Source organism: Dama dama, chromosome 1 (assembly GCF_033118175.1).
Source record: "Dama dama isolate Ldn47 chromosome 1, ASM3311817v1, whole genome shotgun sequence".
Classification (NCBI taxonomy): domain Eukaryota; kingdom Metazoa; phylum Chordata; class Mammalia; order Artiodactyla; family Cervidae; genus Dama; species Dama dama.
The window spans coordinates 45,369,005-45,393,870 of NC_083681.1; the positions used below are offsets into that span (position 1 = coordinate 45,369,005).

At 43.2% G+C, this 24,866-nt stretch overlaps 1 protein-coding gene across 1 annotated transcript in view; it reads right to left on the reverse strand.

Moving 5' to 3' along the window:
• The window catches only part of OLFML1 (olfactomedin like 1), a 30,494-nt gene extending 14,379 nt beyond the window's left edge, over nt 1-16,115 (reverse strand). Inside the window, exons 1-2 of the mRNA XM_061148185.1 lie at nt 15,554-16,115; nt 12,399-12,687 (exon numbers count right to left, since the gene is read on the reverse strand). Coding sequence (XP_061004168.1) covers nt 12,399-12,687; nt 15,554-15,682 — 418 coding nt within the window. The 5' untranslated portion in view covers nt 15,683-16,115. The remainder of the gene's footprint in view (nt 1-12,398; nt 12,688-15,553) is intronic.
• Nucleotides 16,116-24,866: the final 8,751 nt, after the last annotated feature.

The following is a 24,866-nucleotide window of genomic DNA, read 5'->3' on the forward strand; positions in this document are numbered from 1 at the left end:
CAGGAATCAGTTAGATTCAGATAATGTAGTATCAGTCAGTTGCTACCCCAATGCATGCAAGGCCAACTTAAAAATCAAGTAGATTCAGATAACAAGAGGTACATGTGGACAATAGCAAGTGCTATTTCACTGTCTAGAAAGCCTGATTAGATGGAAGGCAGGAGGGCAGGAAGACCAGCTTATATGAAATGGTACAGTGAGCCATGGGAAGATGTGGCTCTGCAGAAGGGCTGTGAATCCAGGGTGAGTGCTTAAAAAGAGCCTGGCATACAATACGTGCTCTATGTATTTTGATGAGTTTCACAGAACTCTTTAGCGAAACCACATGCTAAGTCCCTTCACTCGTGTCTTACTGTTTGTGACTCTGTGGACTGTAGCCCTCGGGGCTCCTCTGTCCATGGGATTTTTCAGGCAAGAATACTGGAGTGGGTTGCTGTTTCTTTGTCTAGGGAATCTTCCTGTCCCAAGGATTGAACCTGTCTGTGTCTCTTTTGTCTCCTGGATTGGCAGGCAGGTTCTTTACCACTAGCGCCACCTGGGAAGCCCAGCAAAGCCATATCAAAGGTTTATCTAGGTTCCCAACTCTAAAAGTATTTCTCGGCACCCAGCATAGAGCCCTGCCAGCTTCCCTTTATTGGTGATTAGCCATCGAGTCTGAGAAAGAAAACAGAGGATGCATGGCTGTTGGTTTGTATGGCTATGTGCTGTTCAACAGCATGGAGTGTGAGGAAGCTGGGAAGACCTGTGAGTAGGAGTGAGTTCACAGCTTCCACTGTGAGTCTCTATAGCTGGAGTTCAACACAGCCAACCTCCTTACCTTAGCTGGTTTTGTTCTGTAGTATTTAACTTCTATCTGACATATTGTAAATTTTCATGCTAACATATTTATTGTTTGACTCCCCTCAGAATATTTGCTCTATGAAGGCAGGGCTTTCTGTCTAATCTGCTATGTTCACTGTTAGATATCCTGTCCTAGGTTAGCATCTGGCACATACTACAAATTTTCTATTTTAATTGTGAATTTGTTAAATATCAAGAGATGTTAACATATGTCAGCAAAAACTCTCTAGGGTCCTGAATTTTTTTTTTTAATGTAATGAGTTTCTGAGATAAAAGTTTGAGAACTGTTGTCCTAGAGGATCCAAGCTGGTCAACACTCATGAACAAGTGAAGCACGGAACTGGGCAGTCCTCCAAGGAATTTCTGATAAAACAGCCTCTGTTTTGCATTAGTTATCTAACTGTTGCAACATCTTAAGCATTTCAAGTTTATATTTATGAACTTTTTGCTTTTATTTAATTTTTATTTAAAGACTAAGCTGGGTTTTGGTTTCTACATAGTGGGTTATTTTTTTCTTCCTTTAATATTCTTACTTAAACTGAAAAGGATGAAAATGTTCTCAATGTCAAGGTGTGATACTGTCATTCTTCCATTTATCTAGCTATAAAACAGAGTCATTGACACTTTGCCATGAATTCTTCCTATGCAATCACTCCTACTGACGCTGTTCTATCCTGTCTCAAAGTGTGCTGGTGTAGCACTTGCTTACCTCATCCTGAACTTTGCAGCAGCCCTCTGACAGGTTCTTCAGTCTCCCCTCAGTCACATTAATGATCCATCCATTGCCTTCATATAGATATTTGCATACTTTAAAACTCATCTTGATGACTGCCTCTTTCCAAGAGCAGCAAGACCAAAAGTCTCATACAGATGTTATTAGAAGTTCTGTTGGAAAGATGGGCTCCAGAGCCAGACTTGAACTTGCTTTGGCCAAAAAAACTTGGTGAAAGCAACCAGATCTTGGCATGCTTGTGCCCTCTCCCTTAGACACCTTCCTGAATCATGAGAATAAGCCCAGGTTCGCCTCCAAAAGATCCAATGTCACATGGAGAAGAACCAAGCCACTGAGGCCATCCTTAGCTGGTCATCCACTGGGGAACATGCCACTAACTGTGGATGCACTAGGGAGTCTGCTGAGAACAGCTAAGACTGGCCCAGGCTGATAGAACTGCCCAGCTGCCCTGTGGAGTCCTGGGAAATAATCAATGATTGTTTTAATCCACTAAGTTTCAATGTGGTTTGTCATATAGCACTGTTGTGGCAGATACCTGGTGCAGGGTCAGGGTAAGGGAACTGTGAGCAGATAGGGAGAATGAGATGAATCTAGGGGATGGCGTCTAGGGGGTGGTGCTTACTCTTCAACATAGCAGGAAACTCTGAGTCACAGTTTCACCATCTGAATAGAAGTCATAATAGTATCTACCTAGCTGAGTTGTCAGGAGTATTGGACAACATACCAGAAAAAAGAGGCTTAATGGAATCCCTGGTAAATAGTTGCTTCCACTTTCCAATAAACTGCTCCTCAAGGTCAGAAAACACTGAACCCTACTCTGTGTGTTAGACTTGAGGAAAGAGCATGTACAGTGTAGAGATGCATGGGGTATATTTTAGTATACTATATGAAAGTAAGCTTTCAGAATAGCAGGTTCAACATAGCATAGAGAATCATGTAGATGGGGATAGACAGTACGAAGACAAGACTAAGCTGGAAATGTTCAAAGCTGCTGTGTTCAAAACTTACGGTTACCAAAGAGGGAAGGGAGGGAGAGATAAATTAGGAATCAGTCCATGGGGTCGCTAAGAGTCGGACATGACTGAACGACTTCACTTTCATTTTTCACTTTCAGGCACTGGAGAAGGAAATGGCAACCCACTCCAGTATTCTTGCCTGGAGAATCCCAGGGATGGGGGAGCCTGGTGGGCTGCCGTCTATGGGGTTGCACAAAGTCGGACACGACTGAAGTGACTTAGCAGTAGCAGATATGACAGTAATATATGTATTAAATAAAAAACAAGGACTTATTCTACAGCACAGGGAACTATAGTCTATATCTTATAATAATAACCTATAATGAAAAAGAATATGAAAAAGAATATATACATATAACCAAATTTTTATATGTATAAAATTGAATCACTTTGCCATACACCTGAAACACTGTGAATCATCCATACTTCAATAAAAAAATAATTTTTAAAAAAACTAAAAAAAGGTGCTGTGTTCAGTTGTTGGCTTGTTATCTACTTTTATAAAACCGTAAATACAACAGATACAGTATATACTATGTCCATAGTTTTTATTTAATCAGCAGATATTACTTTCAGAGAGAATAACAAAGCAAATTATTTGAAGAAAGTTAGATCAGGGTCAGTTGTAAAGGACTTAATGTTATTTTATGGGGTTTGCTTTGCCTTGAAAGATGATAAAGCAATGATAACCCTGGTAGCAATGCAAGATGAAATCTTGGAACAGGAAGATCAGTTAGGAGTCTTGTACAATAATCAGGACTAGAGATGATGAGAGAGCAGAGGGAAAGAATAAAGTTGAAAGATATTCAGAAGGAAGAATCTATTGGATATGGTGACTTATCAGATGAGGCCCAAAGGAATGCACCTGAGATTACCACCACAGGAGTGTGCGGTGGGGCTCTTCTGTTCACTGAGCAAACAGTGGGGAAAGCAAAGGAATTTCATTGTTTAAAAATAAGTGAAGAAAAGGCAGGGAATTAAAAACCAAGGGTTAGAAGGAAAGGGGAATTGACCCTTCTTGGCCAGGATTTGAAAGGATGATTTAAAGCAATTTGTTTATGAGTAGGAATCATCAAATAATGACCAAGAGGTGTGACATGGTGTTCATGCATGTCCCACAATAATAAGGCCCCTGGGTGCAGGCATTTTGTCTCAGAGCAGAGGGCTTCTACCTGAGGACCTTTGTGACAGCTCTGGAGATGGCCTGCCTGGCTCCAGTCTCTCCCTCTTATGAGCACCCAAACTCCCCTACTGCCAGTCCATTCTGAACACTGGGGCCAGAATGAACTTCTGAAAACACCTACCTGAGCCAGGACACTCCCTTGCTTACATAGGAGTAAGCAAAACAGCACAGTGGGAACGGTTAGTATGTGTAGGAGTCAGCCTGTCTTTGTTTGAATCTTCCTCTGGGATTAGCTCCTCACAGTTCACATGATTTATTCACGCAGTGCCCTGATTTCCATATCTATAAAATGGGGACTAATTCTAATACCTATCACATAGGTTTATTGTGAGAATTACCTGATGTAATCCAATAAGACCCCTTTAAATACTTAAAGATTACAAGGTACATCATAAGCACTCAATAACTATTAAGTACTGTTATTCATCGTATTTTCACCCTCCACAGCTAGAAGGTGAAGAGACTCAGCACAAAGGAGTTTAGCTTTTGTCTGTTTCTTTCATCTCCTCTCTACCACTTCCCCCTACACCAGACGTTTGCAGAACACTAAGCCCGATTAGGCCTATGTACCTCCATATGCTGGTCATTCGCTTGAAGTGCCCCCTACTCTCTTCTCCATTTAATTAGTTCTTTTCCAACATTAAAACTCAATTTGAGACTTCTCTGGTGGTCCAGTGGTTAAGAATCTGCCTTGCAAGGCAGGGGATGCAAGTTCAATCCCTGGTCAAGGAATTAAGATCCCACATGCCGCAGAGCAACTAAGCCCTCGCCCTGTGACTGCTGTGTCCACACAGTAATGCCTGCCCCTGTGCTTCTGTGACACCCTCCATCAGAGCAGCCATCACCCCATCTGTTATTCTGGGTTTAGGTGGTTTCCCCACTTGGCTCCAAGCCTCTTGAGGACAAGAATGTTATCCTAGTCAAAGTTTCATCTCAAATGCCTGGCATAATGCCAACATATTTCTGGAATTCAGTTAGACTTCTGTTGAGTGAATGGATAAACGAATGAGTCAGAGAGAGAATGAATGGGGAGGTTCACTCCACCTGGAGCCAAAAGCCATCAGCTAAAACAGCTTAAGGGGGGATTCCCTGGTGGTCTAGTGGCTAAGACTCTATGCTCCCAATGAGAGATCAAACCCAGGTTCGACCCCTAGTCAGGGAACTAAGATCCCATGTGCTGCAACTAAGAGTTTGCATGCCGAAACTAAGAAACCTTCATGTCCCAACAAAGACTGAAGAAGCCGTATGCTGCAACTAAGACCCGGCACAGCCAAATAAATATTTAAAAAAATAAATAAATAAACAATGTTGGGACTTTCTATTAATACCTGTGTGATGGTCCTAGTGGTATCCTCATAGATCACAGGTCTTCCAGCTGGATACACAAGAAGTACACTGGCCTTTTTGAATGCAGCATAGCAACCTATGGGACTCTCCAGTAGGCAGCATAGAATAGGCTGGATGTACACTTTTGGTGTTGCTGCCCTGTGAATGCAGGTTCTGTGTAAGTGTGTGTGCACACACATACACAGTACTGCATATACACATACACGGTGCATACACAAACACAAGTACTCTCATACTATCTTGCGCTTACACCTGTGTATACTCCTTTGAGGGAGATATTCTTCTCTGTTACAGTTTAAGAGCTATACATCTCTTAATGTTTTGTTCCACTCATCACAAACTAATGGACCTTGGGAGTTGGCTCACAAATACATTTTATTTGGTGTCCAGTGGGTTTTTTGCTTGTTTGTTTTATTTTGTTTGATTTTTAATGGTTTTGAATGTGAGGCACTCAAATTTATACTATCTGAGTGGATCCCAGAGGCATGTGAATTTGCAGCTATACACTTTCTTCTCTGAAACATGACCTAACAAAAGATATGAGTTATTTACTTCAGTAGGGAGAGGGTTGCTGGAGGTTATTTGCAGGCACCCTTGCAAATAAAGGAGCTGGACTAAAACAGGAAATAAAATAATGCTATAATGACTTCTTTTGACTGCCTTGAGAATTTTTCTTTACAAGCTATTTACAAGTTAAAAAGAGGTTAATACTATTCTGATTCACACAAGAATGCAGCCTGTGGAATCTGCCAAAGACTGTTAGTTAGATAAATTCTTAATCTGGGCATCTGAGCCAGTGGTGCTTTGCCATAAGTTGCCAAGTGCAATGCAAAATTTCTTTTTTTACTTATAGTGATTATAGTACCAAAGACTTGGAGTGACTTTAAACTATAAGTTAAATTGTATTCAGGTAACTTTCACTCATTGCATTCTAAATTATGTGTTAGACAGAAAAAGAGGAGGGGGGAGGAGAAAGAGGACAGTCTATGTGGGTTAGAGTTAAGATTCTAAGAATTTTACCTTGGCCCCCAAAATCCCTGGAATTGTGGGCCTCACATGAACATCATTTGAGGGTTATGCCTAAATAAAGGCTAAAGGCTGGAGGACACCTCTAGAAAAATTGGCTTAATTACAGAGTAACTCTACCTTATTTATTATCCCTAGCATCCCATTCGGAGAAGGCAATGGCACCCCACTCCAGTACTCTTGCCTGGAAAAACCCATGGATGGAGGAGTCTGGTAGGCTGCAGTCCATGGCATTGCTAAGAGTCGGATATGACTGAGCAACTTCACTTTCACTTTTCTCTTTCATGCATTGGAGAAGGAAATGGCAACCCAGTCCAGTGTTCTTGCCTGGAGAATCCCAGGGACGGGGTAGCCTGGTGGGCTGCCATCTATGGGGTCGCACAGTGTCGGCCACGACTGAAGAGACTTAGCAGTAGCAGCAGCAGTGGCAGCATCCCATTTAGACTGATGATTGAAATTTCTTAGGAAATCTCCTAAGACACAATGTTGAACTTTCCAAGAAAGTTATGATATCCTATCTTTCTAAGTTTTTCAAAGACACTCTCTGAGACTGCATGTATATATGAAAGAAACTCTTAATGTGACCTCCAGTGACCCTCCCTAGCCCATAATCCCATATTTGGCTACACAAGGGTTCTGACTTGAATCTTAAGAATTCCCATGGACGTTCCAGAGCTGGCACAGTTCCAGCGGCCAAGGTTAGAAGACAGGAAAATGGGAGCCTTGTGGGAAGAAGGTGGGTAGAGGAAACAGCACCAGCTGGGATGCACAGAATTCTAAGGTTCCCACTCCCACGGTCATGCCCTACAAACTTCCTCCTCTTGAGTGAGGGCAGCACCTGTGAAGATGATAGTTCTGCTTGACTAGGTTACATTACAAGACAAAACTAAGGAAATTCTGTAGATGTAATTGAGGTCCCAGGGACTTCCCTGGTGGTGCTGTGATTAAGAATCTGCCTTTCATTGCAGGGGATGTGGATTTGATCCCTGGTTAGAGAACTAAAAGCCCACATGTCTCAGGGCAACCATGCCTGCACGTTGCAACTAGAGAACCTGTGTGCCACAAACTGCAGAGCCCAGGCATTGCAGCTACTGAGCCCACATGCTCTAGAGCCCACGTTCCACATCAGAAGCCTATGCGCTGCAACTGGAGGAAAAGCCCAAGTGCCACAACAAAGACTCAGGACAGCCAAAAAAATATTAAAGGTCCCAAATCAGTTGACTTTGAGTTAGTCAAAAGGAAGATGATTATAGGTGGGCTTGACCTAAATCAGATAAAAAACAGGGACTGAGCACTTCCCAAAGAGAAGCACTCTCCTCCCGGCCTTGAAGGAGCAACAACTACATTGTGGGCTGCCTGTGGAGAGGCATGGCTTCTCAAAGCTGAGGGCCTCCATCCTACAAGCACAGGAAGGTAAATTCTGTCAACATCAATAAGCTTGGAAGAGGGCCCCGAGTTCAAGGTGAGAATGTAGCCCAGGTAACACCTTGACTGTACCTTCGAGAGACTGTTGAACGAAATGTCCAGATAAGCTGTACCTGGATTCCTGAATCCACAGAAACTCTAAGATAGTAAATGTATACTATTTTAAACTGCTAAAGTTGTGGTAATTTGTTACACAGTATTAGCATAACTAACATAGGCAAAGCTACTAAGAGAAACGGCCCAAGCAATCGGGGAGGGGACAATATGTAAAACACAAACAGTGCATGGAAGGGGAATACACTGGCATCCCAAAGTCCAGATTAGGTCAGAGCACTAACCACACTGTTGTGATTGTTTACATCTTTCCCTAAGCCAAGCTCTGAGGGGCGCCGCTATCAGCATCTCTTCTATAGACAATTTTTACAGACTTCTCCTCAGCAGGTCCTGACCCTGGATCTGTGAGTGCAGGAATGAAGACGTCAGGTATATTCACAGTCTGGGTGAGGTGTCAAATACACACAGATGTGTGTAGCTGAGTGTTAGTGCTGCCGCAGAAGACTGAATGAGGTGCTCTGGGAGCACTAGGGGCCAACCCGTCTGGTGGGGGCCCCAGAAATGTTTATGGAGAATCCACAGCATTTTTGAGTCATAAAGGGTGGGCAGAAAAATTATATATATATAATTAATATATATATTTATATCATATTATATATAATAATAATTATTATAAATATAATAAATATAATAATTATAATATATAATTATATATTATAATATATTGATATATAAATATAAAATATTTATATAAAATATAAATCTAAAACAATATATAATATAGTTATAATATAATTATAAAATATAATTTAAAATATAAATTAAAAATATAATTTAAAATATAATTATAAAAATATAATAATTATTATATATAATATTTATTATAATTATTATATATATTTATACATATAAATTATACATATATAATTATTATATATAGTAGGGTGGCTTCTCCACCAGGGCCTCCCTGGGGGCTCAGACAGTAAAGAATCTGCCAGCACTGCAGGAGACCCAGGTTCGATCCCTGGGTCAAGGAAATCCCCTGGTGAAGGGAATGGCTACCCTATATACATACGTACAAAAACTGCTACTGCAATGAGTTATGGGGGAAGTTATGGGTGACTTATGGGGGAAGAAAAGAGACATCAGCTCGGGCCACTTTGTGATGGGCCTTCCCCATCTGAAATGCTGAGATTTGAGTGGATTTGTTGTTGCTATTGATAGTTGATGACAAACAACAAAACCCGTCTACACCGAGGAGTGAGAGCATGTGTGTGTGTTGTGGGAAGATGTACGGGGCAGCAGACGGCAGCAGGAGGCAAGACCAGAGGCAAGAGAAGGGGTGAGAAAGCCAGCGCAGGATACAAGTGTGTTCCACTTGCTCCTTTGTCCCTGCTATGAGCACAGGGCCCACCTAAGAGCTGGGGGCAGAAAGTGCTTATTGAATCATAAACCGACAGATCATCAAAAGAAGGCTCCCAAGGCAATGACCATGGAAGCAGCAATCCCTAAAAAGTTGAAAGAGTTTTCACTCACCATGGAGCTGGGAAGGGAATATTTTAGGCATCCAGGGTGTGAGGGATAAGGCAGAGGACAAGGGTTGTAAGAACAGAAAGTCCAGACTCAGGACCTCTGTTGAGCTCTAGCTGGAGTAGAAAGGGGCCACCTCAAGGCCTGAGGGGTTTAGAGTGTCTCAGGGATTCAATCCAGCACCATGGTTCAGGCTTGGGGTCCTCCCTGACCCTCGGCATGGAAGTTGAGGCACATTCTAGCTCAGGCTACATTAATAGCCAATCCTCCCTCCCAGTCAGCTTTTTAGGGAGCTGTTCATTTTCCACTGGCTCATCCTTATTCTTTTGCCTAAGAGGGAGGTGATATATATATACACACATATGTATATATACACATACATATAGGACAGAAATGGTAAGGACCTAACAGAAGCAGAAGATATTAAGAAGAGGTGGCAAGAATACACAGAAGAACTATACAAAAAGATCTTCATGACCCAGATAATCACAGTGGTGTGATCACTCACCTAGAGCCAGACATCCTGGAATGTGAAGTCAAGCGGGTATTAGGAAGCATCACTACGAACAAAGCTAGTGGATGTGATGGAATTCCAGTTGAGCTATTTCAAATCCTGAAAGATGATGCTGTGAAAGTGCTGCACTCAATATGCCAGCAAATTTGGAAAACTCAGCAGTGGCCACAGGATTGGAAAAGGTCAGTTTTCATTACAATCGCAAAGAAAGACAATGTCAAAGAATGCTCGAACTACCGCACAATTGTACTCATCTCACACGCTAGTAAAGTAATGCTCAAAATTCTCCAAGCCAGGCTTCAACAGTACATGAACCATGAACTTCCAGATGTTCAAGCTGGTTTTAGAAAAGGCAGAGGAACCAGAGAGCAAATTGCCAACATCCACTGGATTACTGAAAAGGCAAAAAAAAAAAAAAAAAATTTGCTTCTGCATTATTGACTATACCAAAGCCTTTGACTGTGTGGATCACAACAAACTGTGGAAAATTCTTAAAAAGATGGGAATACCAGACCACCTGACCTGCCTCTTGAGAAATCTGTATGCAGATCAGGAATCAACAGTTAGAACTGGGCATGAAACAACAGACTTCCAACAACAGGTTCCAAATTGGGAAAGGAATACATCAAGGTTGTATATTTTCACCCTGCTTATTTAATTTCTACGCAGAATACATCATGAGAAACGCTAGGCTGGATGAAGCACAAGTTGGAATCAAGATTGCCGGGAGAAATATCAATAACCTCAGATATGCAGATGACACCATCCTTATGGCAGAAATCGAAGAAGAACTAAAGAGCCTCTTGATGAAAGTGAAAGAGGAGAGTGAAAAAGTTGGCTTAAAGCTCAACATTCAGAAAATTAACATCATGGAATCTGGTCCCATCACTTCATGGCAAATAGATGGGGAAACAGTGACAGACTTTGTTTTTTGGGCTCCAAAATCACTGCAGATGGTAACAGCAACCATGAAATTAAAAGACGCTTACTCCTTGGAAGAAAAGTTATGACCAACCTAGACAGCATATTATAAAGCAGAGACATTACTTAGCCAACAAAGGTCCATCTAGTCAAGGCTATGGTTTTTCCAGTAGTCATGTATGGATGTGAGAGTTGGACTATAAAGAAAGCTGAGTGCTGAAGAATTGATATGTTTGAACTGTGGTGTTGGAGAAGACTCTTGAGAGTCCCTTGGACTGCAAGGAGATCCAACCAGTCCATCCTAAAGGAAATCAGTCCTGAATATTCATTGGAAGAACTGATGCTGAAGTTGAAATTCCAATACTTTGGCCACCTGATGCGAAGAACTAATTCATTTGAAAAGACCCTGATGCTGGGAAAGATTGAAGGCAGGAGGAAGAGGGGACGACAGAGGATGAGATGGTTGGATGGCATCACCGACTCAATGGACATGAGTTTGAGTAAACTCCGGGAATTGGTGATGGACAGGGAGGCCTGGCATGCTGTAGTACATGGGGTCGCAAAGAGTTGGACACGACTGAGGGACTGAACTGAACTGAACATACAGCTGATTCTCTCGTGTTGTACAGTAGAAACTAAAAACAACACTGTAAAACAATTGTACTCCAATAATAACAATTTTTTAAAGAAGAAAAGAAAATTTTAAACACCCCTCAAAAATTGTTCAGTGGTTCTCAATTGTTTCTTTAGTCAAGTTCAACCCTCTGAACTTAGCAAGCAAGGTCTTTTATTATCTGGGTGCTACAGGACCCTTCAGCCTTGGTCCCCGGCACTTTCCCACCCCACACAGCTTCCACTCAGCCATCCCTGCAGATCTACGTGTGGCAGTGCTGCTCGCTTTCGATCTGTTGCCACCCTCGCTTGACGTGGCCTCTGCTCATCCTTCTCTAACTACTATGTTCAAAACTCAGATCAGAAGTCACCTCATTTTGGAAGACCTTTCTTATAAATGACCGAAGGGGCTTTTACAAGGATTACATGGAAAAGATACATGAAACGCTTGGCCTAAAGATGGCATTCAGCTGCTTATATCTTGTTTACCTGATGGAATTTTCTCATATTTGGGGCAGGCATAATTAGCACATAACATTTTCCTATTTTCAATGAAACCATCTCAGAATACAGCCCCTGAGGCAGGGACTTGTCTCCCTCATGTTTTTAATGAGATGGACTCATACACAGGAAATTTTCCTTCTTATTTATGTTTTTGTTGCTTGATACTTGTTATTATCATTTGAGCTCCTAATCCTTATTCTTAATGGCCTAGAAGTGATTTTGATGGATTCCAAGATTGGAGACAAGTACCTTGAATATATTACCATCCCAACAGCACAAACAATAATAATTCAGAGTAGTCCTTGGCCCTGAGCACCGGCTTTTGCTATTTCCAGTTTTATATTGCTTCTTGGCACACTCTCCCTACTCCCAGGGCATGGAGAGAATCCACCAACCTGCCACTCTCCATGAAGGATGGGACCACACACCTCTACCAAACCAAGCTCTTCCTGGGTTGACTTCTGACACCATCACCCTGATCTTCTATGGAGGTTTTAGGAACTCTCTGGAAAAGGGAAAGTTGCTTTCTGAGAATACATTTTCCTTTGGATACCTGTTCCTTGATAAGATTTCTCTCCTAGCACGTGCCCACAAGGGCACACATCCAGTTCTTACTTGGTCAGTCTCCCTACCTGTGTGAGGTCTGTGTTCGGAAAGTCCCCCGAAGGGGTGGTAAAGATGTAGTTCTCTTACTTGCATTTAGTAGCGTCCGGATCCTCTCCTCTTCCTCGGCTTCTTGGACTAGCTTTTCTGCCAGCATCTTGTCCTCTGACTCCACACACAGGTCAGCTTCCCGCAGGTACTCCAGGTAGTCGATCTCCCGCTGGGCACGCTCCACTCTCAGTGCCAGGTTGTGCACTGCGCTCTTGTACTCACTTGTGTAGGTGTGACATCGTCCCAGCATAGTGGATATGTTTTTCGAGAACTCTTGGAAATCTTGAATGTATGCTCTTGTTGCTTGGGTACATTTCTGCAGTCCTTGCTTCAGTCAGAAAATAAATTCTCAAATTATTTCCAGTTATTTAAATTGCCCAAGTAATGTCAATAGCTCTCATTCATAGAAATAGACTTTTAAAATACAAACAGCTAAAAGGGGGTGAAATTTTAAAAATCACCCATAATTCCTCCCATCCAAGTACTAACAAGGCCCGCCCCTGCTTAGCTTCCAAGATCAGACGAGATCGGGCGCGTTCAGGGTGGTATGGCCGTAGACTAAAAATCACCCATAATTCCTTAACTCAAAGAACTATAGACACTTTAGTGTACAAATCTTTAGGTTTTCCTATGCATTTAGTCATACACATGTAAACATATTTTAATGTTATTTTGCTACATGTGTGTTTTATAACATATTCTTAATTTGCTGATATATTGTGAACATGTTTCAATACCAATTAATATATATTTATACCATAATTTTAATAACATAATTCCATTAAATTGATATCCCATTATCGATTCCATTAGACTCTTTCTAATGAACATTTGGGCTTCCCTGGTGGCACAGATGGTAAAGAATCTGCCTGCAATGTGGAAGACCTGGGTTCGATCCTTGAGATGGGAAGATCCCCTAGAGAAGGAAATGGCAACCCAGTCTAGTATTCTTGCCTGGAGGATCCCATGGACAGAGGAGCCTGGTGAGCTATAGTCCATAGGGTCGAAAAGAGTCAGACACGACTGGTGACTAACATACACATATACATAAAGGACATTTACATAGTTTTCAATGATCCACTACTCAAACAATGGTGAAGAAAACCTTTGTCTTTACATATTTATACTTCTCTGGTTATTTTCTTAGGATACATTTCCAGATGTAAGCTCTACCCCCAGCACCTGCACAGCACCTGGCACATAGTCACACTTAATATGAACTTACTGAATAAAAGAATAAATTAAGGGGTCTTCCCTGGTGGCCCAGTGGTTAGGAGTCTGCCTGCCATTGCAGGGACACAGGTTCAATCCTTGGTCCAAGAACATTCCACATGCCACAGAGCAACTACGCCCGTGTGCCACAACTACTGAGCCCGTGCACTAGAGCCCTGGAGCCACAAGTACTGAGCCCACATGCTGCAAGTACTGAGGTTTGCTCATCTTGAACCTGTGCTCTACAAGAGAAGCCACCACAATGAGAAGCCCTCCCCGCTAGTTCCAGCTAGAGGGAAGCCGTGCAAAGCAACAAAGATCCAGAGCAGCGAAAATTAAATAATTTTTTAAAAATATTTTTTAAAAAGGAATAAGTGAATGAAGGATGAAAATGGGATGGGTTTCTGGGTCAGCATGCATACTTAAAGATCATTTGGTGGTTTACCAAAATGCTCTCCACAAAAGCTGTAAAAATATATAGTTCGAACAGCAGGATATAAGACTGTTCACTGAAGAATGAAAGAGAGAAGCTCGAGAGAGAGAAAGCTGTGGGGAGAGACAGTGAGTGAGAGGGAGGGAAGACAGACAGAGATAGAGAGAAACAGAGGGGATGAGAGGGAAAGAAAGAGAGGAGAGAGAAATTGTCTAAATCTATCCTCTTTTATTCTTACCCCACCCCCTCCCCACACAAACCCCTGGATGTGCGATCGCATCACTTTGCACGTGTTTGCCTTGGCCAATAGTGGAGACACCTGGGACTTGGCTTCCTACTAAGGTTACCACAGTCAGGGTGGGAAGACCTACATAAATCATACCCTCTTCTTTTCAGCCCACCTTCACAGCTATGAAAGTATTCATCTGTACTCAATACCCTTGTCTGCAGGCAGACTCAAGTCTTGTGGAGAGCTTGCAAGGATGAGACTGGCACTGAACCCCAAGGCAGGTCTGTGGTAAATGAAGAGGGACCACAGTTGAACATAATTCTAGCACATGTAAGAAAGTGAGACTGGGAAGGTCTCTGAGGAGAGAACCAGCGAGGCAGCAGCAAGAGGCCATCGGCCTGGGAACATTCCATCTGTGGCTCCCAGGCCTCGGTTCACTGAACCTCAGAAACCCATTGCAGCCTGCTCTGAGGAAGTGTTCTACACTGACTGTAACCAAATAGTTTGGACTTAAAGAGTTTTCAGGAAATATAGAAAATAAATACCAGAGATAAGCATGTCTTTCAGAGAAGGGAAACAATTTATCAAAACTTAACTTGTACAAAAGCAAGGCGGGACATATGAAATAGCTGATGTCAATGCCAGGGTGTGTCAAAGGTTAGGACAGAGGGTTACATTTGCCCCAGGGAGTCTGTCCCTGCTGCAAAAATGTTGGGTTTTGCAAATTTTAATGAAGTGGCAGCTATAACGCTAGGGGAAAATGCCCCGAAACTTCCTGTTTAACACTGCTGAAACCTGCTCATTTCTAAAACCAAATCCAGTTCAGCAAAAGAAACACAAGCTTCTCAGTAAGCCAGTATCATGCCTATTTACAGTGACCTAAAGTCTCACCATTAAAAGACACAAAGAAAACTAAAATATGCTATTCTCCTGAAATTGTAAAACATGAAGAAAACATGACCAAAATGTTTAATTTTCCTAATTTAAAGACTGAACAATTCAATAATAACATTTTAGACATTTACCACCATGCCAGGCAATGTTCTAAGTAGGAATTAATTTATTAAATCTTCTGAATATTAGTAAGAGAAATTCTATTAATGGCCCCATTTTACAGATGAGAAAAACTGCCAGATCAGACAACAGAGGAAAGCCCTGCTCAAGAAACCACTAGACAATGGAAAACATTCAGTGTACCCTTAGCAATCTTATCATTCACTATCTGGAAAAACACATCCTATATAGGTAGGAAAGTGTGGGTAAGATAAAGTGACTTCTGGGAGGCAGGTTTTCTGGGTCAGGGGCATGGATGCCACCTACCTCCAATACTTGAAAGCGCTGATAGATATAGTGCACCATGGCCGGGTCCTGGGCGCATTGCGGTGGGGGCAGGAAGGCCATGAAGACCAGAGCCCTGAAAATACAAGCTCGCCTAAGAGCCAGCATCATCCTGCAAACCACCCAGGGTGGGAATCTCTTCTGCTGCTGCTTCTCGAAGAAGACTCGAGGGTCCAGTTGGTGGTCTGCTTTCTAGCCGCTGCTGAGAAACTCCTCCAAAGACAGCCGGACAGCAAAGTCTGCTAGTTACTCCCTCTGATACGTGATCTCACTTTGCAAGCTGGTGATCAAGTCCAGCTGTTGGCAAGTCGGTCCCCGGAGGCCTTGCAGGCCAACTTGGGGTAGAGAGTTCCCTGGGTCCAGCATCTGCTACAATCACCTTTGACACATGGGGACCCTCTGCAGATAGTGGCTGCCCCCTCTTCAGGCATGGGTGAGCGTGTGTGGGGTGGGGAGGGGGGCAGGGAGGGTTTCTCCCCTCTCCCCCGCTCTTTCCTTTTTACTTTTGCTTTCCTCCTCCCTGGAGAACTCTGCAGTCCAATCACAGCCCTGACCCCATACACACCACCCCCAACTTCTCAGAGCTGGACTCTCATTTTAGTTTCTGGCCAAAATTCCCAAGATCCTTTTCCCAGAAGTCCTGTTGGGAGACCCCACCCCGCCTCCAGACTCTCTTTGCATTCCTGCAGCTCTTAAAGGCACAGCAAGGAAAAAAAATGAAAGCTCTCTTACACCTCTGTCTTCGAGCAGGCAGGGTACAGGCCCCATTGCCCCTTGGGGAAGAGAGCTCCAATGGGCCACAGGCCTAGCCACCCAGGGAGATAGCTGAGGAATCTGAAATTCAAGCTCAGACGAGTTTCATTAAGAACCAAACAATTACTGATTCAGGGGCACTTTCAGAGCCAAATCATCAGGAATGGAACTCCTTAGTGAGGAGGTCCTTGAGTTTTTTTCACTCTCCAGTAGCAGAATTCCCTTCACCGGAAGCAACAGGCCAGCCATACAAAGGACTCAACTCACAGCTTTAGTACAAAGGGGTAAAATAAAATCTTCCAATTTTTTGCCTTTTCTGTTCAGGCCTACTTATTTTAACCTCTCCTACTGTGATTGGGTCCAGGATACTCATGATTCTTTCTCAATCACTAACCAAAGTGGAGAAGGTTGGGGCATCTATGAGAAGTGAAAAGAACTCTGACCAGGAGTCAGAAGACCTGGGTTTGTATTTGATCCCTGCAAAAGACACTAAAAGAATTTTCCAGGGTGGCCCCTGCATGTCCTTGTTCCCATTAGTTGTTCTTCTACCTCTCTTTCAAATGATTTTAGCCCCTAACTGTCCCTCCTCACCCTCTTGGTATCATCACAGACAATGGTTCCTCATCCTTAAGGACAATCACTACTTCTAAGAACTATCTTTGACGACATTTAGGCCCCTATGATCTGCAGATATAAGTGTACTAAGTCATGTCATATAAAGGATGTGAGTACTGTGGGATTTTGGTGTCTTTGGGACGCAGGGCGGGGAATGGGCTGGTCCTAGAACAAATTCTCTGTGGACATCAAGGGGCAGAGAAATTCTCTGAAATAGGTGAAATTCTGCTGACCCTTCCTCTTAAATTTTCATTAAAAATACTGCCCCACTCAGCCTCCTTCCCCAAGTAAGAAGGCTCTTTTGGAAACCTCTCATGCCTGCCTTTTTAAAGGAGGGATGGAGGTGGGAGGGGGGATCGGGATGGGGAATACATGTAAATCCATGGCTGATTTATGTCAATGTATGGCAAAAACCACTACAATATTGTAAAGTAATTAGCCTCCAACTAATAAAAATAAATGGAAAAAAAAAGAATAAAAGTTTGGGAACCCCACCCCAAAATAAAATAAAATAAAATAAAATAAGTCTTATGCCAATAGTGCTCTGGTTGATTTTCTTGATGAATGCCTCAACTCCTAACTGTGAGATAGTGAACTAAGATGGATAAGATCCAGAGGAGGTGAAACACAACTTTTAGGAGGCGGCATTTTCTTGGGGTACACTTTTCCTTGGTTTTCTATAGCATGCTTACATTATTTTTACAACAAAATATACATTCAATACTAGGGACTTTCCAGATGGCACACCGGTAAAGAATCTGCCTGAAATGCAGGAAATGCAAGAGATGCGGGTTTGATCCCTAGTTGAAAGGATCCCCTGGAGTAGGAAATGGCAGCTCACTCCAGTAATTTTGCCTGGGAAATTCTATGGACAGAGGAGCCTGATGGGCTACAGTCCATGGGGCCATAAAGAGTTAGACAAGACTGAGCGCAGATGCACACACATACATTCAATACTAATGGCATGAAGAGGATTATTGGAGACTCGATGAGAACGAAGCAGGAGGCCTTATTGTACCAGGTGTCCTTGGGCTGCTTCCAGGGCTGCCCTTGTCCATATGCCTCTGAAAGGGGCTCCAAAGAGCTTGGCCTCAGAGACCCTCAGTTCAGTCCTGGCAGACACTCCCTCTCTGCTCCACACGCTCTCTCCTCATTCACCTGCTCTGTAGAGACATGCCGGGCCTCTGACCTCTAACTGCCCACACCTGGTCTTGCTTGGTGACCTTTACTCTCGTGATTCACAAGGCAGTAAAGTCTGCGGCTGGAACCCCTCCCTAACCCATTAGGATTGATGAGCCATGAGGCAGAACCAGAGTGGAAACCCTCATGTTCTTATGACCAGAAATCTCACAAAGGAAAATTAAACTCACCTCGGAGATAGTCACAGCTTTGACTGATATACAGTGGCTAACCGTGGCCTTTCTTATTCAGAGCAGACTTTAACTCAATGGAAAGAAAAAGATGGCCTGGTGCCCTCAGCCTGCTGTTGGGATATAATCATTCACTTGGCTCTTCTGCCTCCCTTACATTTAGTCTCTGGCCTTGACCAATGCTGTAAGCTCCTTGGGGAGGACAGTGACCAAGCACAGTGACTCGCTCCTCACCTTTGCAACTGAAGACCCCCTGGAGAAGGAAATGGCAGCCCACTCCAGTATCCTTGCCTGGAAAATCCCAAGGACAGAGGAGCCTGGTGGGCTGCAGTCCATGGGGTCGTGAAGATTCGGGCCGGACTGAGCGACTAACACTTGTGTGTGTGACACTTGTGATCCTCCTGCTCTCCTGCCCTGGTATCCTGAGAGAGGAAACGTAAGCCCTTGACAACTACGATCATGTCCCCAGTGTGGCTGGATCTGAGTCACTAGTCCTTGATCTGGAAGACCAACCCTGAGTTGCTCTTTTTCCTTAAGTGACAAGTCAGAACTGGACACATCAACGCCCAGCCTCACCAGCCCACTGAGGCTGACCTCCCTCAGTTCCCCAGTCCTCTTGGCATTCTTCACCATCTTCTTCACTGCCATCTTCATTACTTCATTCTTCACCATCTTCATCACTGGTGGTCCTTTTGCTTGGCGCCTCCATATTAACTGACCCTACTGATTTCTAGAGCCTTCTCTACTCCCTGCACCTTCCACTTTACTGAGAGGTGCTGGCTGACTCTGGGAAAGTTTGTATGGAGGACAACTTGTATTCTTGAGGAGGCAGAGGCCAACTCAACAGAACCCATCTGGGATACTAGAATTCATCATTTGGCTCTGAACAGGAAGTCTCTCTTCTTTTTTCCCTTGGTTTTCCCCTTTATCTTTTATTCACCACGCCTGTTCCCCCACCCCCAATAGCTCTTTGCCTTAATATCATTCTCCAACCTTCCAACCTTTTACAACTAACTGCATTGTTTCCTGCTTGAGTGATTGGAATGGTCTCTAATTACTTATGTCTCTTTAGATAAAACATTGGCTGCTTTTGTGCCAAAAGGAAAGTGCTTGAAAATGTGATCTCAGCCGACCCCTTGTGGGGAGGAAGAAATTTTCTCTATCCTTCTAGGTTCTTCTGGCTGGTTCTAAGAATTAAACTGACATGAGACAGATTAACAGGGGAAAATCAAACAAAAAATTTAAAAATATATGTACATATGTGTATATGGGAGAAAAACCCAGGAAAACAGAATAACTCACCTAAATGACTGAAGTTCTTACCTTAAATACCATCCTCAGCTAAAGACAAAAGTGATTGGGTAGTGATTTGGGACTTCAAAGAGGAAGAAGGCAATTTACATAGAGATGAACAAGCAAGTGTTTGGTAAACACATGTTTTCTGGGCTTTGTAGAGACACTGGGCCACAGAGAGGGATTTTAACAAATTTTCCTAGATTGCTTCTTATCTACACACCTAATTCATACTTCCTTATCTATGGCCATATCTCCCTTCCTGGAAGAGGTCCTCTGTCTACATGCTTTTAGGCAATTAGGGCAAGTCAAATGATCTTTCAATATCACAGTAATCCAAGTCTATGTCCCGACCAGTAATGTGAAGAAGCTGAAGTTGAATGGTTCTATGAAGACCTACAAGGCCTTCCAGAACTAACACCCAAAAAAGATGTCATTTTCATTATAGCGGACTGGAATGCAAAAGTAGGAAGTCAAGAAATACCTGGAGTAATAGGCAAATTTGGCTTTGGAGTACAGAATGAAGCAGGGCAAAGGCTAATAGTTTTGCCAAGAGAACACACTGGTCATAGCAAACACCCTCTTCCAACAACACAAGAGAAGGCTCTACACGTGGACATCACCAGATGGTCAATACCAAAATCAGATTGATTATATTCTTTGCAGCCAAAGATGGAGAAGCTCTCTACAGTCAGCAAAAACAAGACCAGGAGCTGACTGTGGCTCGGATCATGAACTTCTTACTGCAAAATTCAGACTTAAATTGAAGAAAGTAGGAAAAACCACTAGACCATTCAGGTATGTGAGTGAGTGAATAGACTTTAGCCCACCAGGCTCCTCTGTGCAAGGGATTCTCCAGGCAAGAGTACTGGTTGGAGTGGGTTGCCATTTCCTTCTCCATAAAAAAGCAGAGATATTACTTTATCAACAAAGGTCTGTCTAGTCAAAGCTATGGTTTTTCCAGTAGTCACGTATGGATGTGAGAGTTGGACTAGAAAGAAAGCTGAGCGCCAAAGAATTGATGCTTTTGTGCTGTGGTGTTGGAGAAGACTCTTGAGAGTCCCTTGGACTGCAAGGAGATCCAACCAGTCCATCCTAAAGGAAATCAGTCCTGAATATTCATTGGAAGGACTGATGCTGAAGCTGAAACTCCAATGCTTTGGCCACCTGATGTGAAGAACTGACTCATTTGAAAAGACCCTGATGCTGGGAAAGATAGAGGGCGGGAGAAGAAGGGGATGACAGAGGATAAGATGGTTGGATGGCATCACCGACTCAATGGACATGAGTCTGAGTAAACTCCGGGAATTGGTGATGGACAGGGAGGCCGGGTGTGCTGCAGTCCATGGGGTCACAAAGAGTCAGACATGACTGAGTGACTGAACTGAGACTGAAATGGTCTTTCTGAGTCTTTTGGGACCTTAAAAACAAACGACTTAAGTGGAACTTCACTGGTGGTCCAGTGGTCAATACTCCACGCTTTTACTGCCCAGGGGCATGGGTTCTACCCCTAGTCAAGGAACTAAGTTTGGGCAGTGCAGCCTGAAAATCAAAACAATCAGCCTAAATTAATCCTCACACCAAAAAGATACAATTTGGGGCAGAAAATTCTGTTCCTCTACATCCTCTTACTTCAGCTCTTATCATCTCCCACATTCAGCCTCTACAAGAGCCACATCTAATTTCCCCCACATTCTCTATGAAATTTAAGACTTCAAGTTTTCCTACCACCTCCTCACCCCCACCCCATGCAGAATACCTCCTCATTTATCTGTTTCCAGGGGCATGTTGAAGTCTGAATCTTGGCAATTTGAGAGGAAGGTTCATTTGGTCATGGGTGCCCTGATGGGGAGGTGTGGGCTGGTTGCCCCAGGGATGGCAGGGAGGAAGGAGGAGGAGAAGAAACATAGGCGTGTCATGGGCGGAACTGTGTCCCCCTGTGACATTCAGATGTTAAAGTCCTAGCTGATTAGTGCCTGAGAATGTTGCTACACTTGGAGACACAGCCTCTAAAAGGGTAATGAGGTTGAACGGAGGTCACTAGGGTGGACCCTAATCTAATCTCACAGTGTCCTAATAAAAATTGGAAATTTGAACCCAAAAAGAGACATCAAGGGAAACACCCTGTGAAGACACAGTAAGAAGGAGGCCACCTGCAAGCCAAGGAGAGACTCCTTGAAGGACACCAAACCTCTTGACGCTTTGAACTTGAACCTCTGGTCCCGAAACTGTGAGAAGTAATTTCCTATTTTTTTAAGCTCCCCAGTTTGTGGTACTTTGTTATGGCAGCTCCAGCAAATTAATATGAGCATGCACTGAGTTGCAGAGGAAGCAATATGAGGACAGAATGGAGAGAGATTGCAGTGGGGTCTGCAGGACGCTCTCAGTAAGTAAATTGATAAGGGAATTTCTTGAGTGACACACTCATGATTTCCAAGTCCAGGCCTGAGTCTTGAGCTCCAAACCCCATTTTCACAGCCAACTGGACATCTACACTTGTATAGAGAATAGACATCTCACACTTGGGCTGTGTCTATTTATCATTTCTACCCAAACATAAACTTCTTTCCATGTGCTCTCTCACAGCAAATAGCATTATCTTCTACCTACTTATAAATATGGAAATATAAGTATTATTCTAGACTCTTTCTCACTATCTTTTGTCAGTCAATTAATTGGTTACTAAGACCTATTGATTTTACCACCTATGTATTTGAGATATATATTTGCTCTTCTATTTTATCTTTATCTGCTACTTCCTTACTTAGGGCTTATTTCCTACTTTTTATTCACTTATTTAAAAATATTTTAGAGTTCCCAATATGTTCCAAGTATTGGATTACACACTAGGGATATGATGACATGGTAGATACATTCCTTGCCCTACAGAGGATGTAGTCAAGTAGGGAAGACAATCACATGGATGTGTAACTGTAATCCATTACAGTTATTTTAATTATGCAGTGATAGGAGGTAGTATTGAATGCCATGTCAGCACAGACCTGGTGCACCCTGAGCTCCAAGAATCAGGGAAGACTTCCCAAAAGAAGTGATGTCTTGGCTGAAACTTGAAGGATGAATAGGAATTAGCCCTATAAAGTGGATAGCAGGAAGGAGAGGTGTGCAAGGCTCTAGGCAGAAGCAATGGCAAATGCAAAGACACAAGAATGAGAACTTAGGGACTTGAGGAACTGATACAAGTTCCGTGTGACCTTTTAACGACTGAGTGATGAGGATGGGAGAGTACTGTAGGTCAGGCTTCCCAGGAAACAAACTCTGAGAGCAATCTGCATGTGTCAGGGGGGAAGAAACTTCCCTCTAGGTTATTCCGATTGTCCTAAGAATTAAATTGACGTGTGACAGATTCAGTTCAGTTCAGTCGATCAGTTCTGTCTGACACTTTGCGACCCCATGGACTACAGCACGCCAGGCCTCCCTGTCCATCACCAACTCCCAGAGTTTACTCGAACTCATGTCCATTGAGTCAGTGATGCCATCCAACCACCTCATCCTCTGTCATCCCCTTCCCCTCCCACCCTCAATCTTTCCCAGCATCAGGGTCTTTTCAAATGAGTCAGTTCTCAAATGTGACAGATTAACAGGAGAAAAATCAAACAAAAGTTTAATAACATGTATCCATGGGAGAGACCCAGGAAAACAGAGTAACTCACCAAAATGGCCAAAATCCTCACCTTACATATCATTTCAGCAAAAGGCAAAAGAGGATATTGGGGATAGTGGTCTTGAAACTGTTCACCTCAGACTGAGACTTGAACCCTATAGCTGAAACTCAGCCAAAATCCAGACTGGGACTCGAACTCATATGTTTTTAACTGAGATCACACACCTGATCTCAGGACTTAAGGAAGTTCAGGTTCTTGATGTCCAATCACAGAAAGAATTCAGTGGGAGATGAAATGATAGGTAAGGAGTGGATTTACTTAGAGAGAAACACACTCCACAGAGTGTGGGCCATCTCAGAAGGCAAGTGGCCCTGAAATGTGGGGTGGTTAGTTTTCATGGTTTGGATAATTTCATAGGCTAATGAGTAGGAGGATTATTCCAACTATATAGGGGAAAGAGTGGAGACTTACAGGAACTGGTCCACCACCCAAATTTTGACCTTTTATGGTTGGCCTCAGAACTGTCATAGCCCCTATGGGTGTGTCATTTAACATAAGGTAATGTATTACAATGAGTGTATGAGGTTCAAAACCCACTGGAAGTCAAATCTGTCATTTTGGACCTAGTTGGTTCTAACCAGTTTTTGTCAAGTCCTATGGCTATGTGAGAGCTGGACCATAAAGAAGGTTGAATGCCTAAAAATTGATGCTTTTGTACCGTGGTGTTGCAGAAGTCTCTTGAGAGTCCCTTGGACAGCAAGGAGATCAAACCAGTCAATCCTAAAGGAAATCAATCCTGAATATCCACTAGAAGGATTGATGCTGAAGCTGAAGCTCCAGTACTTTGGCCACCTGATGTGAAGAACTAACTCATTGGAAAAGACCCTGATGCTGGGAAAGGTTGAAGGCAGGAGGAGAAGGGGACGACAGAAGATGAGACAGTTGGATGGCATCACTGACTCAATGGACATGAGTTTGAGCAAGCTCTGGGAGTTGGGAGGGATTCCCTGATGGCTCAAAGGGTAAAGAATCTGCCTGCAATGTAGGATCACAGGAGACATGGGTTCGATCCCTGGGTCAGGAAGATCCTGGAGAAGGAAATGGCAACCCACTCTGGTATTCTGGCCTGGAAAATCCCATGGACAGAGGAGCCTAATGGGCTACAGTCCATGGGGTCACACAGAGTCAGACACGACTGAGCAACTAGCTAGCACAAATCTGGGAGTTGGTGATGGACAGGGATGCCTGGCATGCTGCAGTCTATGGGATTGCAAATAGTCGGACAGGACTGAGCGACTGAACAATTACATGGCTATGCCATTCTTTTAAAGGTTATGCCCTGCCCCTCTCCCTCCTGTTTCAGTTTGGGAATTCAGAGGAGAGGAAGGCAATTCACACGGAGGGAGATGAAATAGCAAATGTTTGGTAAACAAAATGTTTACCAAACATTTGCTGAGACATGTAGAGACAGAGGGACACAGAGAGAAATTTTAACAAACAGACTTTGCTAGGTTCCTCCCTATCTATCACACCTAGTCCATACTTTGTTTTCTATAGAGATGGCTCCCTGCCTGAAAGGGAAGAGGTCCTCTTTGAGGTAGTTAGGGGCAAGGTCAAAGGTTCTTCTTGAGTCTTGGGCCT